Below are 18081 nucleotides of genomic sequence, written 5' to 3'. Positions count from 1 at the left end.
TCTTTCCTTGTGCCACAACTGTGCTAATCATGCTTGGGGACAGGTTTCAGCCTCCCAGGCAGGTAGTTCTCTCTAAAGGAGCCAGCAAAGGCTCATTAGAGCAGCTTCCCCTCTGACAAGAGGAACTGACAGATAAAAGCCAGTTATTTTCCACTGAATGCATCCGATGAAGTGAGCTGTAGCTCACGAAAGCTTATGCTCAAATAAATTTGTTAGTCTCTAAGGTGCCACAAGTCCTCCTTTTCTTTTTGCGGATACAGACTAACAAGGCTGCTACTCTGAAACCAGTTATTTACCTGTAACCACTGTTCTTTGAGAGGTGGGTGCAGATATGCATTCCCCTCAGGTATGCATGCACCTGAGGGGAATACACAGCTGTGACCACTTGAAGAAGAGAACCCACATCAGCTCCAGCACTGGACTTCATGCTTCCCTTCCACAAGCCAGTCCAGCTGCTCTTCTTCCTCTTCCTGTTTCCCAGGCCCCTGGGGTGGTCAGAAGAGGCTGGAGTTAGGCAACACAGCAGGTGGGCCTGGTGGCAGCATGGAACCACAGAGTTTACTGCTGCAGCAAGTCTTGCTTTCATAGACCTTCCTGTGGGTTGTCAGGGACACAGCAGCGCAGATAGTACCTCAATGGACAGATATCCCTGTGAGAGAGACTCAGCCCACCCCAATCACGGAAAAGGCAGACACCAACCAGGATACCCCAAATTAGCTTCCCTTTTCTCTCAAGACAGGGAAAATTGCTTGTCTACACATTGACCTCAAGAACTGTGGGAGCTTCTTCCAGTCTTCCTTGTTTCCCAGGTCCAAAAAGCATGTCTTACAGAGGCAGGCAAAGGGCTAAGCATAGCAGCTAAAACTACAGAGCCTCTGACATTGGTGTGCATAATAAGGCCTAGAGACCCCACTGTACAGGCTACAGTACAAACATAAAACAGAAAGTAGTCCCTGCTCCCAAAGAGTTTACAATCTTAACACCTAAATTAATGCTAAATCAGTATTAACAGAGTCAATCATCACATGAGCTGGAGGATAGTGGACCCTTGCAGCAGCGCTCCCATAGAGGGGGTCTGGGAAGCTAGTGTGTGATGGCACAGAGCCTCAGTGCAGATGAACCTGGCCTCTCCTAGCTCTTATTCCACAAGATACACATGTAGGATCATCTACAGTTTTCAGAAAGTCAGGTCAGTGAAGATAGGACTACAACAGAATTCTGCAGGGTCCCCTAGCCTTAACTATGGCATTGAGTACTATAAATGGAGTGGGGGAGAAAGCAAATCCCCAAACCAGCAGCCAGTTAACAAATCAATACCTGGCAAACCTACAGTAAACAAGACACTGATCTAGTTAACAATCATGCTTTTACCCATTGCTTGACCAGAGCCCAGAAATAGCTTTTGATAGAGCACAGGATTCCGAGTGCGACAACAGCGTCTAACTTTTCCTTTTAAAGGCTGGATTTTTAGACACCCAGCGTTGTTGCGTTGCCATGCTCAGCTGCTAATGACTATTATTAGTTGGCCGAGGCAGCACCCTGTGAGCCTTTATGGCACCGGTAAATGAACGCAGCTCCCTGCCTCCCCTCCTGACTCGACAAGGAGACCCGACAAAGAGACTTTTATTGGACAAGAACACATGTTGGAGGCCTCAACATGTCTGCACTGTGGCCGTTGGGGGGTGCCCTGTAACACGAGCAGCAGGGCCCTGCCAGACGGGTGGGGGGCGCCGGCCGACGGGGCCGTACCCCCCAGCAGGGAGGGCGCTGGGCTGAAGCGGGGGCAGGAGGGTGTGCAGCGAAGGGCGCTGCCGAGCATCACAGCAGAGCAGACGCCGCTCACCCCGAGCCCATGCGCCCCGGCGCGGGCAGGAGCCTGCCACATGCACCCAGAGGCGCCTCCCTCGGAGCCCACGTGCCCCAGCCTGACTCGTCTGCACCCCGCGGCGGCCGCCAGGGGCTCCCGCGTGGGGGGGGGGGGCACAGGCTGGATCGGGGGAGGGAATCGCCCCACCTGGGCCCGGGCGGGAGCCCGCAGCGCCTCTTACCTTCGCGGCTGGGGCGGCCGCGGCTGCAGCCATGTTTGCCGGAGGAAGGACGAGGGGGCGGTCCCGGCTCGGCCCGCCCAGCCTAGCGCCGGCCGGGGGGCTGCAGTCGGCGGAACGAGTCCCGCCCCCTGCTCCGAGGAGGCAGCCGCAGCCGGTGGGCAGCGCCGGCTCTCTGGGCGGCTCCGCACTGCGCCGGGGGGAGCCTCGCCCTCCGCCCCGCAGTCTGCGCTCGCAGGGAGCCCGCCGCCGTCCACCGCCGGGTGCGGGGCCCTAGCCCGGGGGGGGATGGCTGCTAGTCGGTGCTACCAGCGCGCTGCTCGCAGGGCTTCCCCTGGGGGCCCGCCGGCTGCTCCCCCGCGCAGCGCTGTGAAAACCCGCCCCTGGGAATCTGCCTCTCCCAAGCGAGCCGGCCGGCCTCGGGCAGGGGCAGGAGTACCAACCCCTAGTGTACGAAAATGAACCAGGCCTCCCCGCAGTCAGATTAGTTTACCCATTACCGTTTAAGGGTGTTTTTTAAAAAGTTGCCTTCCGGTGATGAGGGTTCGTGTTTTCAAGCTTTTCTTCACAAGCATGAAGGCGACAAATTTACTGTAAAAAAAAAAAAAAAAGGCAAAAAAGCTGAGATTCTCACATAACAACCCAATTTCTGTACCTGGCACTGTCACAAAAGCACTAAATATCACAAGACTGGTGCCTGTGAGAGTTAGCAACACTATTGATATTTTCCAGGAGAGAAATAACACAGTCCTGAACAAATGTGACAGTCATCGTGTTCTTATTCAAAGGGAAAAAGCATGAAAGAGTTATCTGTTGTTATTCAGGACTGGTCTGTTCCTCGCTTGGAAAATGAGTAAGGAAAGTAAAGTAAGGAATGACTAAGGAAATATAAAAAAGTCAGTGGGCGCCATCTAAAAGTGCAGGTACTAAACTGCATCAAAAGCTGGGCTGTCCTGTAAGCAAAAATACAATAAATTATGTTTCATCCTCAACTCTAAGAATGAAATTCTGACTCCATTGAAGTCAGTGAGAAAACTCCCATTTCACCTTTAGAATGTAGTGGAGAAAAATATTTTCACAAGGAAACATTTCTCCATTTCAAGATAACACGTGTTTATGATAAATAGTGAGAAAAATATTTTCAAAGTTAACTATTGCCAAACTGTAAATAGATAGTAATCACTATCCTGCAGGTGGCAGTGTATTTGCATGCTATTGATATTAAAACACTGTATGAGAGAAAGACATGGAAAGTACCATTTATTATTTCAGTACTTGGAAAGAGCTAACCCTAGAAAAATACTTCAGTAATCGGCATAAAAGTCAATAGCTTCACGTTAACTGTAAACAGTTCCTTGAGGCAGTGACTGTACCTTTCTCTGTGGTTGTACAGCACCATGCACTATTATGGGACTCAGAAAATGAGGGTGCACAGACACAATGTGGTTTACAGGAGATGAATGGCTTCAGAAAAAGGAATCCAATTTTTGACTCCCAAGTGCCATTTTCTTTTCTGAACAGAATGATCCCAGACATCGTGGGACAAATTTTGTCCTCAGATATGCTCATGGATGACATTCACCCCTGGTGTGGTGGCCAGGGCAAATCCCTCTGCACTACTTAAGCCCCCAGTAGGAGCAGCACAGTGGATAAGGGTACTAGTACCTATATAACCCTATGTGCTGCAGAAAGGGTCTCCCTGCTGGGCCTCCATAGGCCAGGATAGAATGCTGTCAAGGTTCCTTCCCCACTCTGAGCTCTAGGGTACAGATCTGGGGACCTGCATGAAAGACACCCTAAGCTTATTCTTACCAGCTTAGGTTAAAAACTTCCACAAGGTACAAACTTTTCCTTGTCCCAGTATGCTGCCACCACCAAGCGTTTTAAACAAAGAACAGGTAAAGAGCCCACTTGGAGACGTCTTCCCCCAAAATATCCCCCCCAAGCCCTACACCACCTTTCCTGTAGAAGGCTTGATAATAATTCTCACCAACTGGTACAGGTGAACACAGACCCAATCCCTTGGATCTTAAGGACAATGAAAAATTAATCAGGTTCTTAAAAGAAGAATTTTAATTAAAGAAAAGGTAAAAGAATCACCTCTGTAAAATCAGGATGGTAAATACCTTACATGGTAATCAGATTCAAAACACAGAGAATCCCTCTAGGCAAAACCTTAAGTTACAAAAAGACTCAAAAACAGGAATATACATTCCCTCCAGCACAGCTTATTTTACAAACCATTAAACAAAAGAAAATCTAACACATTTTCTAGCTAGATTAATTACTAACTTTACAGGAGCTTTAAGGCTGCATTCCTGATCTGTTCCCGGCAAAAGCATCACACAGACAGACCAAACCCTTTGTTCCCCCCCTCCAGATTTAAAAGAATCTTGCCCCCTCATTGGCCATTTTGGTCAGGTGCCAGCGGGGTTACCTTAGCTTCTTAACCCTTTACAGGTGAAAGGATTTTGCCTCTGGTCAGGAGGGATTTTACAGCACTGTATACAGAAAGGTGGTTACCCTTCCCTTTATATTTATGACAAATGCCATAAAGCAGTTTGACCCAAAGGAATGGTAGCCACAGAATGCATGTTTAGACCCAGTACCCACTGAGGAGCTGTTTGCTATTCTTGTCGATAAATTGGAATAGTAGATGTACAACAGGCCCAGTCCCTGTCTATGGGGTCGGTCTCACCTCCCTAACACTTCTGTGCACCATCAGTCTAGATCTTGATAGTTTGGGATTTATAAGGGTAGAATAGATTTCATCCATGCAGTGGAGCAACTCCTACTGAAATCAATAAGAGGTAAACATGAGTATCTAAATGCAAAATTTGGTCCCAGGAGTGCAAATTTTTTTCTTAGTTGCATCCGTAAAATACAGTACCAGATAGAGAACATCCCCTAACCATTTGGGCCTCATCCAGATCACATCTAATGTGACATACTTGCAGTGTTTTTCCCAGAAATTGAAATCGGAGGATGGGGGTGTTGACCGATGAGGGGTGAGACTGTTAGGGCAAAGGTGGACTGTATGGCACCATAGTAAAAACTGAAAAATGTTTCACAACCATTTTATTAGATTTAACTAATGTTTTTAAATCATCACACAAATTAAAGTTGGCTACACAAGCCTACTATGAAGCACTATATCTACATCCTTCTTGGTTTCTTCTTGTAATTTTGCATAACTCTGTTAAAGAACTTCTCGAATGCAGTGCATTCATTTTTGGTGGCTTCTCTTGTGTCCGGTACTTCAAGTCCTTCAAGATATGCTCACGATCATGCAGAAGGCAACTTCTTTCAGAACACAAAATTCTATTCAATGAGGAAAAAGAACGCTCAACTGTAGCTGTTGTGACTGGGACTAGACAGAGATGAATTCCTACTTCTTTCATCCCAGGAACCATAGCACAAAAATTGGGTCGAACCACTAATGATGATAAAGAAGGTGAAGTCAAATCTTCATTCGTCCATAGTATGATATTCCACTCTGTGTCAAATTCTCTGTTCTGTCCTGATCACATGGCAGCCCCACTGCAGGTAGAGCCTCACTTCACTCAACTGTCCGTGTTTTATAAGACAGGCATCTGTAAAAGCTATGTAGAGGTTGACAGAATCCAGAAGTTACTGTTGTAGAGATGTAAGAATCAAGTCAGTGTACTTTACTTTTTCAGCTGGCTTAACAAACACTTCTTGTCCGCGCCATTTAAGGAGTCAATATAAGTGCGCTAATTAATCAACTTCTGAACTGAAATCTTGCTTCTTCCAGTACGTTTTCAATGATATCTCTCTGATTGATCCAAGTGTAGCTTCCATTGCTGGACAGAGATCTACTACTGTTGTAGCAGATTCTTGGAGGGCATTGTTAATGATCCAAGTGGTTTCAACAGTAGACTTACAAGAGAGAATGGTGATTGTCTTCTCTGAACTTAGTAGCAATAGTAGTCCACCACTACTTTGATCTGTCCCATCTCGGTAGATACTTTCCAAAGCCAATAATAATGGTTGCAGTAATTTTAAGACAACAGCCATGGATCACTCCTGAGAAAGCCAGTGGGTTTTCCCAGGTTGGACTAATTTGAACTTCAATCCCAGTGTATCTTCTATATTTTACAAGACGTTCAGTCCTTTTGGACTCTTGCTGAAAAAAAGAGAGTTTATAGCTTTTTAAATGCCTTTTGAAGATTCTGGAGCTCATACTAGCGCTAGTTGGAGTAGATGGCCTCTGCAGTGTGTATTGGAGAGTTTAGAATTACACTTTTCTCTGAGGAAAGCTTGTACTCCACATTTCTTCCAGAGAAGTTTGAAGCTCCATCAAATGCACAAACCGCCATCTCTTTGGGGTTCGATTTACAAGCACTTAACTCTTCTAATACGTGGGTTGTCAGAGATGAAGCCGATGTGTCTTCTATAACTTGAACATCTACAAATTCATCCACTGGCCTACTACTGACATCAAGATAACGTACGCAGAGACCTAATACTGGACACCCATTTGCATTGTTGCATTCATCAGACCTGTATGCACATTTTCTGAATGCGGTGAGAGTTCTTCACTTTTTCAACTGCTGAATCTTTCACTGTTGCACCGCATGCTTCTAACCAGTCAGCTGAGTTTCTTGCAGAAAGATAGTGACCATTTGCTGGTCTTGATCGGAACCAGTGTCCAATTTCAGGATTAACAAATGACAATGCACTTAACATTGGCCTCCAGTTTGGTATCTCTTGCTTAAAGAGAAAGTATGATGTGACAGCCATGTTTGTTTCAATAAACTGTGTTGTGTCTCTAGCATTTTTAACTGCCTTGTTAAGTACTTCTAAAATTGGCTTTGACAATGACTGGCTTGTAAGGTTAACTGCATGTCGATGCAGTCCAGAAGACTGGTGTTTTGCACCCTTTTCACATAGTTTGTCAACATTGGCTTTGCTGATCGGTCTGGCAAACCAAGTTTCTCCACTTTTACTATATAAATCCATGATATGCTCACATCTTGAATACCGCGTGCAGTTCTGGTCACCCCATCTCATAAAAGATATATTGGAGTTGGAAAAGGTACAGAGAAGGGCAACTAAAATGATTAGAGGTATGGAACACCTTCCATATGAGGAGAGATGAAAAAGACTGCGACTTTTCCGCTTGGAAAAGAGAGAACTAAGAGGGGAAATGATAGAGGTCTATAAAATCTTGACTGGTGTGGAGAAAGTGAATAAGCTCCTTCACATAACACAAGAACGAGGGGTCACCCAATGAAATTAATAGGCAGCAGGGTTTAAAACAAACAAAAGGAAGTACTTCCTCACACAACACACTGTCAACCTGTGGAAATATTTGCCAGAGGATGTTGTGAAGGCCAAAACTAGAACGGGGTTCAAAAAAGAACTAGATAGGTTCATGGAGGATATGTCCATCAATGTCTATTAGTCAGGATGGGCAGGGATGCAACACCATGGTCTGAGAGCCTCTGCTTGCCAGAAGCTGGGCGTGGACGACAGGGGTGGATCACTCGATAATTTCCCTGTTCTGTTAATTCCCTTTGAAGCAGTTGGCACTGGCCACTGTCGAAAGACAGGGTACTTGGCTAGATAGGCCATTGATCTGACTCCATATGACAGGTTTCAGAGTAACAGCCGTGTTAGTCTGTATTTGCAAAAAGAAAAGGAGTACTTGTGGCACCTTAGAGACTAACCAATTTATTTGAGCATAAGCTTTCGTGAGCTACAGCTCACTTCATCGGCTGCATATGATGAAGTGAGCTGTAGCTTACGAAAGCTTATGCTCAAATAAATTGGTTAGTCTCTAAGGTGCCACAAGTACTCCTTTTCTTTTGACCCCATATGGTCATTCTTATGTAAAAAATAATAATAATATAATAAAAATGTTTAGTACAGAAACTCCCCAAGATAACGACCCTGCGAGACAGAAACAATGTGAGATAATGACAGTGGCAAATAATACATTTTAAAAATCTTGGCTAATAGGAAATGTATATTTATAAGAGTTTCTCAGTCAAAAACCTAGCATTCTGGAGCAATGTCACTAAAACATAGTCCAACAAACAAATGTTCCTTTAACGTGCCCTCCCTTCTCCCTGTACCACACACCACTCATAGTTGTTGTCCTTGGTCAGTGAAGACCCAGAGTTCAGAGGTGCTTTCGCATGAGTTCATCTCCCACCCCGGGGTGGTGCAGGGGAGACGACACCTTGCTTGTTCCTCCAGTTGCTTGCTACTCACTCCGGGCACTCGCTCTGGCCATTGTTGTTTGTCATACCACCGTTCACTCCACCACTCCATTGCCAATGGCCTGCACCATCACCTTCTGCTGTCACCTGCCACTGTGACCTCTGTGAGTCGGTCTCTTGAGGTTCCAGCCAGCTGTCAGTGATTTCAGCTCAGAGTGGGGGAACCTCACAGCGAGAGCAGGCTGGGCTGTCTTTTCCACAGAAAAGATCTGCAGCAGGTCTAAGCACTTAAAACCTGTTTCAGAGTAACAGCCGTGTTAGTCTGTATTTGCAAAAAGAAAAGGAGTACTTGTGGCACCTTAGAGACTAACCAATTTATCTGAGCATAAGCTTTTGTGAGCTACAGCTCACTTCATTGTATGCATCCGATGAAGTGAGCTGTAGCTCACGAAAGCTTATGCTCAGATAAATTGGTTAGTCTCTAAGGTGCCACAAGTCCTCCTTTTCTTTTCACTTGAAACCTGATCATCAGTGATTTCAGCTCTAGTGGTCACTTAACAAAACAAAAGACTCTATGGAGCCTAATAAGCTCTATCTTTAAATAGGGGAGAGGGGCAAGTCAAATGGTGCCTGTGACTCTTAGGCAGAGCCCACACCACCAAGCAAAACCCCTGTCTCCCCCGTGTCCACTGGGATCTGCCATCCAAACCCCTTGCTTAGTGAGAGCAGTTCAGTTGAGGGTGACCAGTGCTTAATTTGTAATGAAAGAGGCGCCAGAGTTCAAGCAAGTTTTTTACTTTCATAACTGATGCAGCAAGCCCAGAGGTCCCGGAGCTATGAACTGCCAAGCCTAGAGGTTCTGCGGCTCAGCCTTGGCAAAAATTAAGCATTGAGGGTGACCCCCCTCAGTCAGGACAGGCTAAGTTAGAGTTCTGCTACCCTTTATTCATACAATAATAACAACAACATTTCATGACCCCCACATTCAATACTAAAGTGATTTGTAACCCAACACCAGCCAAAACTGATTACTTGGGCAACACAGCTCTGTCTATACCTAGGCAAAGTGGGTGAGAAAATACAGTCTGGTCCTGAAGCTTTTCCCCTCTCCCCTGGCTCATCACTAGCTGTCAGGGGAGAGCTCATTCAGATCTTGCTTACAAATCATAAATTTGAAATTATAATGTGCCAACATTGTCAGAAAAAACAACAGCTATGTGAAGAAGCTAGTCTTTGTTCATACTTTTCAAACCTATTATACTTTTTCAGGTACAAGTATTTTATCCTACACTGTATTTGCTTTTAAAGTGTGTATTAATATTTCAATTTCAATTCCAATTTCCAACCAATGACTAAATTGGCAACACTGATGTAACTAGTTAACCATTGGGGGGTGTTGGGGAAAATCAGGGGGGCAGTGTACACCCCCCTGGTGTGTGCGCGTAGGGAAATCCCTGCATACTTGTATATTTGACAGATTTTATTAAAACCAAAACAAGGGTAAGACAGCATTGGAAAGAGAATATCACTCTCCCTTCCCGCACCCACACAAAGATAGCCTTAAGACAGTGTTTCTAGATTACTGAATCATAGTGTTAATTGAGCTCACATATTGTAACTGGCCACAGTACTTCTAAAAATCAGCAGAGGGCATCTAAATCTCTAAATATGATTAGCCCTTCACCTTTTACAGATATTGAACTGCTTGGGCTGGATAAGCATATAAGTGCTTAAAACACATTTACAAAAAGAACAATAGCTGGGATTATTTGGAAAATAAAATGCAGATCAGCTGTTGGCGTAATTTCTTCTGTTTTGTTATACATTTGGATCAGAACTCTTCACATGTGTAACAGCTTTTTGCTCACCCAAAGTGGCTGTTGTCAGACCAGCTATTCCTGAATATTTTTGTTGAGAGCAGCAGCTTTAGTGGCTGTGTCCTAATCTATATTTTGCGAACAGTGATATTAGAACATCCTCACACTGTTTCCAGAATATTTTGGAAACATACAGAATGGATTACCTTTGGGGAGACTTTGCAATAGTGTAACCCATTTGGATCCCAAGTTAGCAGGCTACTGGAACACATAAGCATGAGAGTAGACCCACTGAAGTCAGTGAGGGTATTCACATGTTTAAGTAGCTTGCTGAGTAAGGGCCTTGTTTATTGAGCCTGTTTTCTCTTCAACTCTTTAGGTTTGACTCTTTCTTTTCATTTCTGACTCTCCAGAAATCTCCACTTCATACAAGAAAGCACATTCATTTTTATTGCGTCCTGAGGAGTTAAAATCCATCTCAGAATTATGCCACAGTTTCAAGGAATAGCTTTCCACAGGTCTCTGGATGAGATAATATGGAGAAACAATTAATTTGATCCAATTTGTAAGCATCAACTAAAAATGCTAAGTGCCCTAGAGTGTAACAGTGCCTCTGGTTGTGGGACAGTTCAAGAGGTAACCCTCAATTTCTCATCAATCTCCTCACACATTCCTGGAAACATTCTGGTATTGAGCTTGCTCTTCCTAAAAATTCCTTCACTTCCAAACATCACCACCACAAAAGGGCTTGCGGGGGAAGAGAGGGGAGGAAAGGTAACCTGTTAAAGACAGTTGAGAAGTCTGAAGCTGTTGATCCTATGAAATGAAAAGCAAGATGTGCTAAAGTGTTAGACCACCCCCAAAACATCAGAGTGTATCTCAGTTACCGATCAACTGAAAAGTCCACCAAACTCGCATCCGCAACAAACGTATAAAAGGACTCCATATCTATGCTGTAAGAGAGTTCATAATTTGATTTTATTTACTGGGCTTTAGTTGAAGAGATCTGTTATCAGTTAAAAGAGCAGTTGCTTTAGATGATCAATACAGTTTAAATAAAGGCTGATCTGAGAATTACCAGGAAAAATCCTGAGAACAATTCTTAGCACATTTGAAAACTAAACTTTAAAAAAATCTGTGATTTTCCAAGTCCTTATTTTCTTTATAAATAAAGAAATACATATCTCCAGGTTTAATACCATTTGCAATGACCTGAATAAGGAAATGATACCTGTTTAATTGGTTATTGATTAAAGTAACAAAATTATTTTGTTTCCTTTCTTGTATTTTTCTTATTTTCACAAACCTATGAACGTAGGCAGAGATTCTGAGTGGCATATGTAACCTCATACCTAGACCCTAAAGAAATGGATATTGATCATTTAACAGCAGTCCACATAAGAACAAATATAAATTTCCCTACTCTTCCTACTGAAAAGACAGTACTTTCTTATTAATTTCTTCTGATGTTTGTCTGTTATATTCTATTTAAAGTATTTACAGTGAATGAAAAGAGTTGAAATAGGAAAAATGTATATTTAATAATTATTAGTCAGAACAAGTCATTTCATATTTTATGAACTGCTTTGGAAAAGTTGGCAATTATTTTGTTAATTAAAAGTTACTTTATTGAAAAAGTAATTGTTTCTCTTGTACTTTTTTGTTTAACATAGTCATCTCTTTTTGAGCCATATTTCATGCAGGTATAACTTAATACAAAAAAAAAAGGAGTACTTGTGGCACCTTAGAGACTAACCAATTTATCTGAGCATAAGCTTTCATGAGCTACAGCTCACTTCATCAGAGTTGCATCCGATCAAGTGAGCTGTAGCTCACGAAAGCTTATGCTCAAATAAATTTGTTAGTCTCTAAGGTGCCACAAGTACTCCTTTTCTTTTTGCGAATACAGACTAACACGGCTGCTACTCTGAAACCTGCCTTAATACAAAAAGGTCTAGTTATTGCATTCATTCATTCTCATCTATCATAGATTACAGAATGCAGGCATCAACAGTCCAGAGATGCAGTGCTCACATCTGCCAGATGGTGGCCAGACTAAGGTGGTACAAAAGTACTAAATATACATTAATAAATAACAATTAAGTGCACTTGGCCAATTGTTAGAGTCCTCCATCCAGTTATTGGACTCACCGTGTGTGTCCTGTACAGTACTGCTGCTGAGAATTGGACCCAGGCCCTTACAGTCTGTTATATAAGAACCCTGCCAAAAAAAGGTAAAAAGGAACTTTCTTCTGACCAAGACAGTAGACTTGTCTCAGCTGGAAGTTGATCTTCATCTACCTTCCAGCACTGTACTTCTTTATGTCTTCAATCTGTGTTAGAGGTCTTTATATAGAGCAATAGATATTGCTAAACCTTTCATTTTAGTAAAAACTCGATTGTATTTATGTCATCTGAATTTTAGGTCACCTGAAATGAGTTAAAATGAAAAGTAGCTGAGTCTAGTAAAGCTAAACTCTGGTTCTTATTTCAATGCAGCAGTCATAATACTGCATTTGGTAAATGAAAGCAATGGGATTTTTCTCATTCTCCAGTGACAGCTGAATTCAAAGTGTGAGTTATCAAGGATAGTATTCAGATTTACCTTTATCCTTCATTGAATGGAATCTAGTTATGAATCATCTGGCAAAAATGCTTGGGGTAGAATTACTAGTTTTTAATTATTCACAGAAAAAAATACCACAGTTGTATCGCAGTATTCATTTTTTAGGATATGCACACACACACAATCGTTTTTCTGTAAACGTTTTACTGTAATCTATTTTAGATATTTCCAACACACCTGTCACTGTGATGTCTAAGCACTGAATATACAGATCACATCCTTCTCCCATCTCAAGTCAGTGCCAAAATTCCCACTGAGTTCATCTGAACAGGATTAGTTCCTATAGTAACATTAATATTGTCCAAAGGGATATCAGCTTTCCTGCAGAGTACAGCTCTGCAGGTTTCTTGTGTAAATCTGAGCATGTCATTCATGATGATCGGAAAACTCTACTCACAATGTTTCTGAAGTAAGTGGCATTGTCTGCACTGGAGAAGGATTATAAGTAAAAAATACATAAGTGGAGAAGCTGAGATGTGCACACCTAAAACATCTAATTCTGATTGAGAACCACTGGAGTCCGGGGCCCCCTGGGGAGCTTCAAACAGGCTTTAGGGTGTCTGCTAAGCAGGTGTTAGACTCACAGGGGCCCAGGGCAGAAAGCTGAAGCCCTGCTGCATGGGGCTGAGCCCCACCACCAGGGGCTGAAGCTAAAGCCTGAGCAACTTAACTTTTGGGGCTCCCTGTGGCATGGGGCACTGGGCAGTTGTCCTGGTTTCTATGCCCTAACGCTGGCCCTGGCTTTTATAATCAGAAAACCAGTTGCTGTGGCACAGGTGGGCTGTGGAGTTTTTATAGCATGTTTGGAGGGGCCTCAAACAGAAAAAGATTGAGAACTGATCTAATTAACGCATCCATATGACAAAGTATCCTGGCATTGCTGAGCTACTGTTTTGACACATTCCAGATAGTGGGTGGATACTCAGTCAGAACTACAAAAACCAGTTGAAATATTGATCTTCATGAAAACTAATACCAAGCACCTTTAAATTTAAAACTATGACTACATGTTGTTAGCAGTTTTATTTAACAGTTTGTAAAAGAAACTGTAATAATACCAAAATGTACATTTTTTTGGTTCACATTACAGATCAACAAATCTCTAACACAATTACAGTACTTTTATGAGACTGAGTTTGAATTACTGCTTTTGTTTCTTGCTCAGTTGCACAGCTGCTGATGCTGTGTTAAACCATGAAAATAATCCCATGAGAGTGTCAGGAAATTTCATTTTTCAGAGTAGCAGCTGTGTTAGTCTGTATCCGCAAAAAGAAAAGGAGTATTTGTGGCACCTTAGAGACTAACACATTATTTGAGCATAAGCTTTCGTGAGCTACAGCTCACTTCATCTTGAGCTGTAGCTCACGAAAGCTTATGCTCAAATAAATTTGTTAGTCTCTAAGGTGCCACAAGTCCTCTTTTTCTTTTTGAGGAAACTTCATGAATTTCAATTTGTGGTGTTTCCTTCATAGCAGCTGGTTGGCGCAGGGCATGCCTCCACTCATTTTTGGATGATCCAAAATTTGTGGGGAAGATACCCGAGTTTCTTTCACATAGGAGGTACCTAGACCTATGGCAGATTCTGTGTTCAATAGTGCAGTCTACACGCAGACATAGGATCAACCTTAATGTGGAATTTGCTTGATTGATGTATGGGACAAAACAGAGACATTGACACTGACATGATATATGTATGATGTATGCAACACATTGTTATATATTGGGGAGAAATATATATATTTCATTTGCTTTGACTGAGAGACAAGTATCTTTTGCAAAATGAATGAAAAATAGGTCCTCCATCTGTTCCACAGAGCTGATTCAGCTTTCAGTTATATCAGTATAAATCCAATAATGAAGCTACTCTGGACTGACACAAAATGACTTCAGTGGAATTACTGCAGATTTATACTGTAGCTCACGAAAGCTTTTGCTCAAATAAATTTGTTAGTCTCTAAGGTGCCACAAGTACTCCTTTTCTTTTTGCGAATACAGACTAACACTGCTGCTACTCTGAAACATACCAGTATAACTGAGACCAGGATCTGGCTTATATATTAAAAATCTCTCAGAAAGTGATGGAGTTGAGATCCTGTTGTTTTGTATGGAACTTTCATTCAACTTCCTGCCCCACTAATTTAACTCTATTAATACATAGATTCAGATTCTCAGCTAGTGTAAATCAACCTCAATTTACACCAGCTAAGAATCTGGATCATAATATACAAATTTCCGAGATTTTAGAGGGATCTTTTATTTACTCATTCATGGGTAACAATATTGATTAAATATTTTAAAATGTGCACCTACTGCATCTGTTCCCGGTAGGAAAATGTTTTTGGTAACTCTGGTTTAAATAGGTAAAACTTAAAATGTCGTCAGGAGTGGGAAATGGAATCTCATTCAATGACAGTTCATCAGTAGGTTGTAACCTTGAAGTTCTAAACCTAACGTTTATCATTGTGGGCTGCTTCCCCTGTCACACAGCTGTGTTCTGAAGATGTAGTCAGCTCTCTGCAGCAGCCACGTTCAATTAGGAGTGGGCACTTCAAAAAATATGAAAGCAACATTTTTGTTTCAGGACGACCATATATTATCAAAAAAAGCACCATTTATGGGATTACTAAAGAGGTTATAATTTCTGCTCAATTTTTATTTATGACATCACAGAACCCCTTGAAACAAAAATTATAGCCTTGCATTTTCCCCAGAGGGAGCTCTTTGTTCTTCATATTGTAAATGATGGAATGTAAATCAATTTATCTGAATAATAATAAGCAAGAGTTTTTCAATGAAATCTCATGTCAGTTTTACAAAAGTGGAAGAAATACACAATGCTTTTTTTCCTCCCCAATATTTAAGGGTTGGGGGGTGGGTAGGAATGGTTTGGCAAATGACTAACATTTTCATTATTTAAATTATAATTTTATGATGCATAAAAGCTTGATTTTCACTTACATGAGGCTACTTTACACCTCTCTGGCAGTGCAAAAGGGCATTAAAGTAGGAGTAAACTATATTTACACCTATTTTAAAGCCCTTTACGCTGTTAAATGTAAAGTGTAAAGAGGGCTAGTGTAAATGAGAATCAAGAGCTGAGATAGTTTAACAGTGAGTGTGAACAGTACATACCCAAATATGTTGCTCGAAACTCTAAAAATCAGGCCTTGTAAGGTAGGGGTGGGGAACCTTTTCTGTATCAGGGGCCATTGACCCACTGGAAAAATCAACGGCGGGCCACACACGTTCAACTCACCTGCCCAGGGGGGTGCGGAGGCTTGGGGCTAGCCCTCCCGTGGTGGGGAGAGCTGGCACTCATGGCTCCAGCCCTGCAGGGTAGAAGCCGCAAGACACGGGGCTGGAGCAGCAAGTGCCGGCTCACCCCGCTGCCGGGGGGAAAGCCCCGAGTCTCGGAGCCGTGAGTGCTGGCTCACCCCACTGCGGGGGGAAGCCCCGAGTCTCGGCACCCCCCTTCTGCGGGTGAGTTGAACGTCCGTGGCTCAAGGGCCAGATGAAAATGAGCAAAGGGCTGGATCCAGCCTGTGGGCCATAGATTCCCCACCCCTATTTTAAAGGGTCTCAAATTGGGGGTCTCCAATACTGAAATCTTGGCCATGCACATCTGTGTGTGTGTATAGCTCTGTACAGCTGTACTGTATATGTAAATGTCTGTGGGAACAAAGATTAACCTCTGTTCTCAAATAGGCTAACACTGCAAAACTGGTTTAGAGGTGTGGTCTAATGGTGTGAGTGCAGCCCTAGGAGGCAGGAACTCCTGAGTTCTAATCTCGTTTTTGATACTGACTTCCTTTGTGGCCTTGGGCCACAAACTCTCTCCCTCAGTTTCTCCATGCGTCAAATGATGATGAGGATAACAACAGATACCTGTTTCAGTGAGGTGGGCAGATTAGTTAGCAAACATTTTTAAAATGCTTTGAAGATGAAAAGCACTAAGTATTATTATTATATCTTTCCCAAAAGATGCTGTAAAGATGTAATTGTCCCAATCACACACATCAGGACTTTGCATTGCTTATGCTAAAGCTAGTTCAAAGCAAGAAGATTCATATTAAAAAAATATTTAAGAAAAAGACAGTCACGTCAAACTGACAACTTTCGCATTAACTCATGCAGATCTTGACATTCAGAGACTCCTACCTTGGACTGTTTAAACACTTTCGATGTTTGTTCTCCCCTTCACGCAGAATTTATGCTGAGACTGATGGGACTTGGGTGCACATGCCGAAGGGAGAACGAACTCCACATATTCTTGTAGCATTGAAAACAGGGGAGAAAAAAAGAAAATACACATGATTTATTGTGTATTCGATTATGAACAAACCTGTGCACATAAAGTACTTATTAACTCCTTGTCTTCAGCTGTGTGCTAGAAACAACGGCTCGTGCTCAACCCTGAAAGATGCTGAGCATTCTCAACTTCCGACTCACAGAACGTGGAGCTGAAGCCCCAGTATTTTCTTGGACTATTTGATTGACTCAAATGGGAAGTCAGGGCACCCAGCACTGCACAGAATCAGGCACCAGGGTCAGGCTTAAATTCGATTTGAAATATCTTTTCAGATATAATAATTTTGTTAAGATGATGTTAAAATAAAAAGAAAACGGCACAGAGTTGAAGCGTAGAAGTTTCTGGTTATCAGGGAATAAGGTACAGATAATCAAGGGGTGTGACGTTCGGTTTAGGAACGGGTGGCGTAAGGAATACATAATCTGCAAGCTCCCCAATTGGGGGTAAAAGGTTGACGGGTCAAAGTACAGACTTTGAGATATGGGGGTATGTTGTTCATATAATGGCTATATTCAGGTGTGGAGTATAATGAATGGATACGGTGATGAGGATGGATTGACCCTCATTTGGTGAGATTTAATGTTCAGTGAGTTTATGGTTCCAGTTCATATGGTCCAATGGAAAAAGTCTCTCGGTCCCTTTCCCATAGTTGATGCACGATGTCGTTCCGGCTCACACCTCCCGGTACTGTTGGTGGCCAGTGATGTGTTTGATGTAGATGTCCCTGGACCATCGGATGGGTCAGATATGCTACTATCATGGCAAATTCTCAGGGGGCTGAGATAAGAAGCACACTCAAGAATTTCATATGTCAAGATATAAAGACGAGGAAAACTCACCCTCCCACTTAAGACAGAGCTACTAATGTAGAAGATCACTAAATGTTACTAATAGCTTAATAGCACTGTAGCCTGGAAGCCAGAAAGGAAATATACTGGAAATGATCCTGTACTCCACCAGTCCCGGATGGGTAGCGGGAAAACTGAAACACAATGAGAGAATTATGTTTTCTTGTGTTGGCCACCATAGTAACTATGTCTGATTAAGAACAAGTAATAATATAGCACCTTTCACACTGAAGCACTGTGATATGACC

The 18081-nt window shown here is 42.7% G+C and overlaps 1 protein-coding gene and 1 long non-coding RNA gene across 2 annotated transcripts in view; both read right to left on the bottom strand.

Annotated features, from left to right (window-relative positions):
- The window catches only part of MTAP (methylthioadenosine phosphorylase), a 56860-nt gene extending 54659 nt beyond the window's left edge, over positions 1-2201 (bottom strand). The window contains exon 1 of the mRNA XM_074953464.1: positions 2049-2201. Coding sequence (XP_074809565.1) covers positions 2049-2081 — 33 coding nt within the window. The 5' untranslated portion in view covers positions 2082-2201. The remainder of the gene's footprint in view (positions 1-2048) is intronic.
- Positions 2202-2545: 344 nt separating this feature from the next.
- Positions 2546-17934, bottom strand: LOC141988301 (uncharacterized). The gene is made up of 3 exons (XR_012639727.1): positions 17825-17934; positions 16835-16945; positions 2546-2636 (listed from the first exon to the last, which is right to left on the bottom strand). It is a non-coding gene; the product is annotated as an uncharacterized LOC141988301 (long non-coding RNA).
- Between the last annotated feature and the right edge of the window lie 147 nt (positions 17935-18081).

Source organism: Natator depressus, chromosome 5 (assembly GCF_965152275.1).
Source record: "Natator depressus isolate rNatDep1 chromosome 5, rNatDep2.hap1, whole genome shotgun sequence".
NCBI lineage: Eukaryota > Metazoa > Chordata > Testudines > Cheloniidae > Natator > Natator depressus.
The sequence above is the reverse complement of the archived record's forward strand: the minus strand, read 5'-3'. Positions and strand labels throughout refer to the sequence as shown.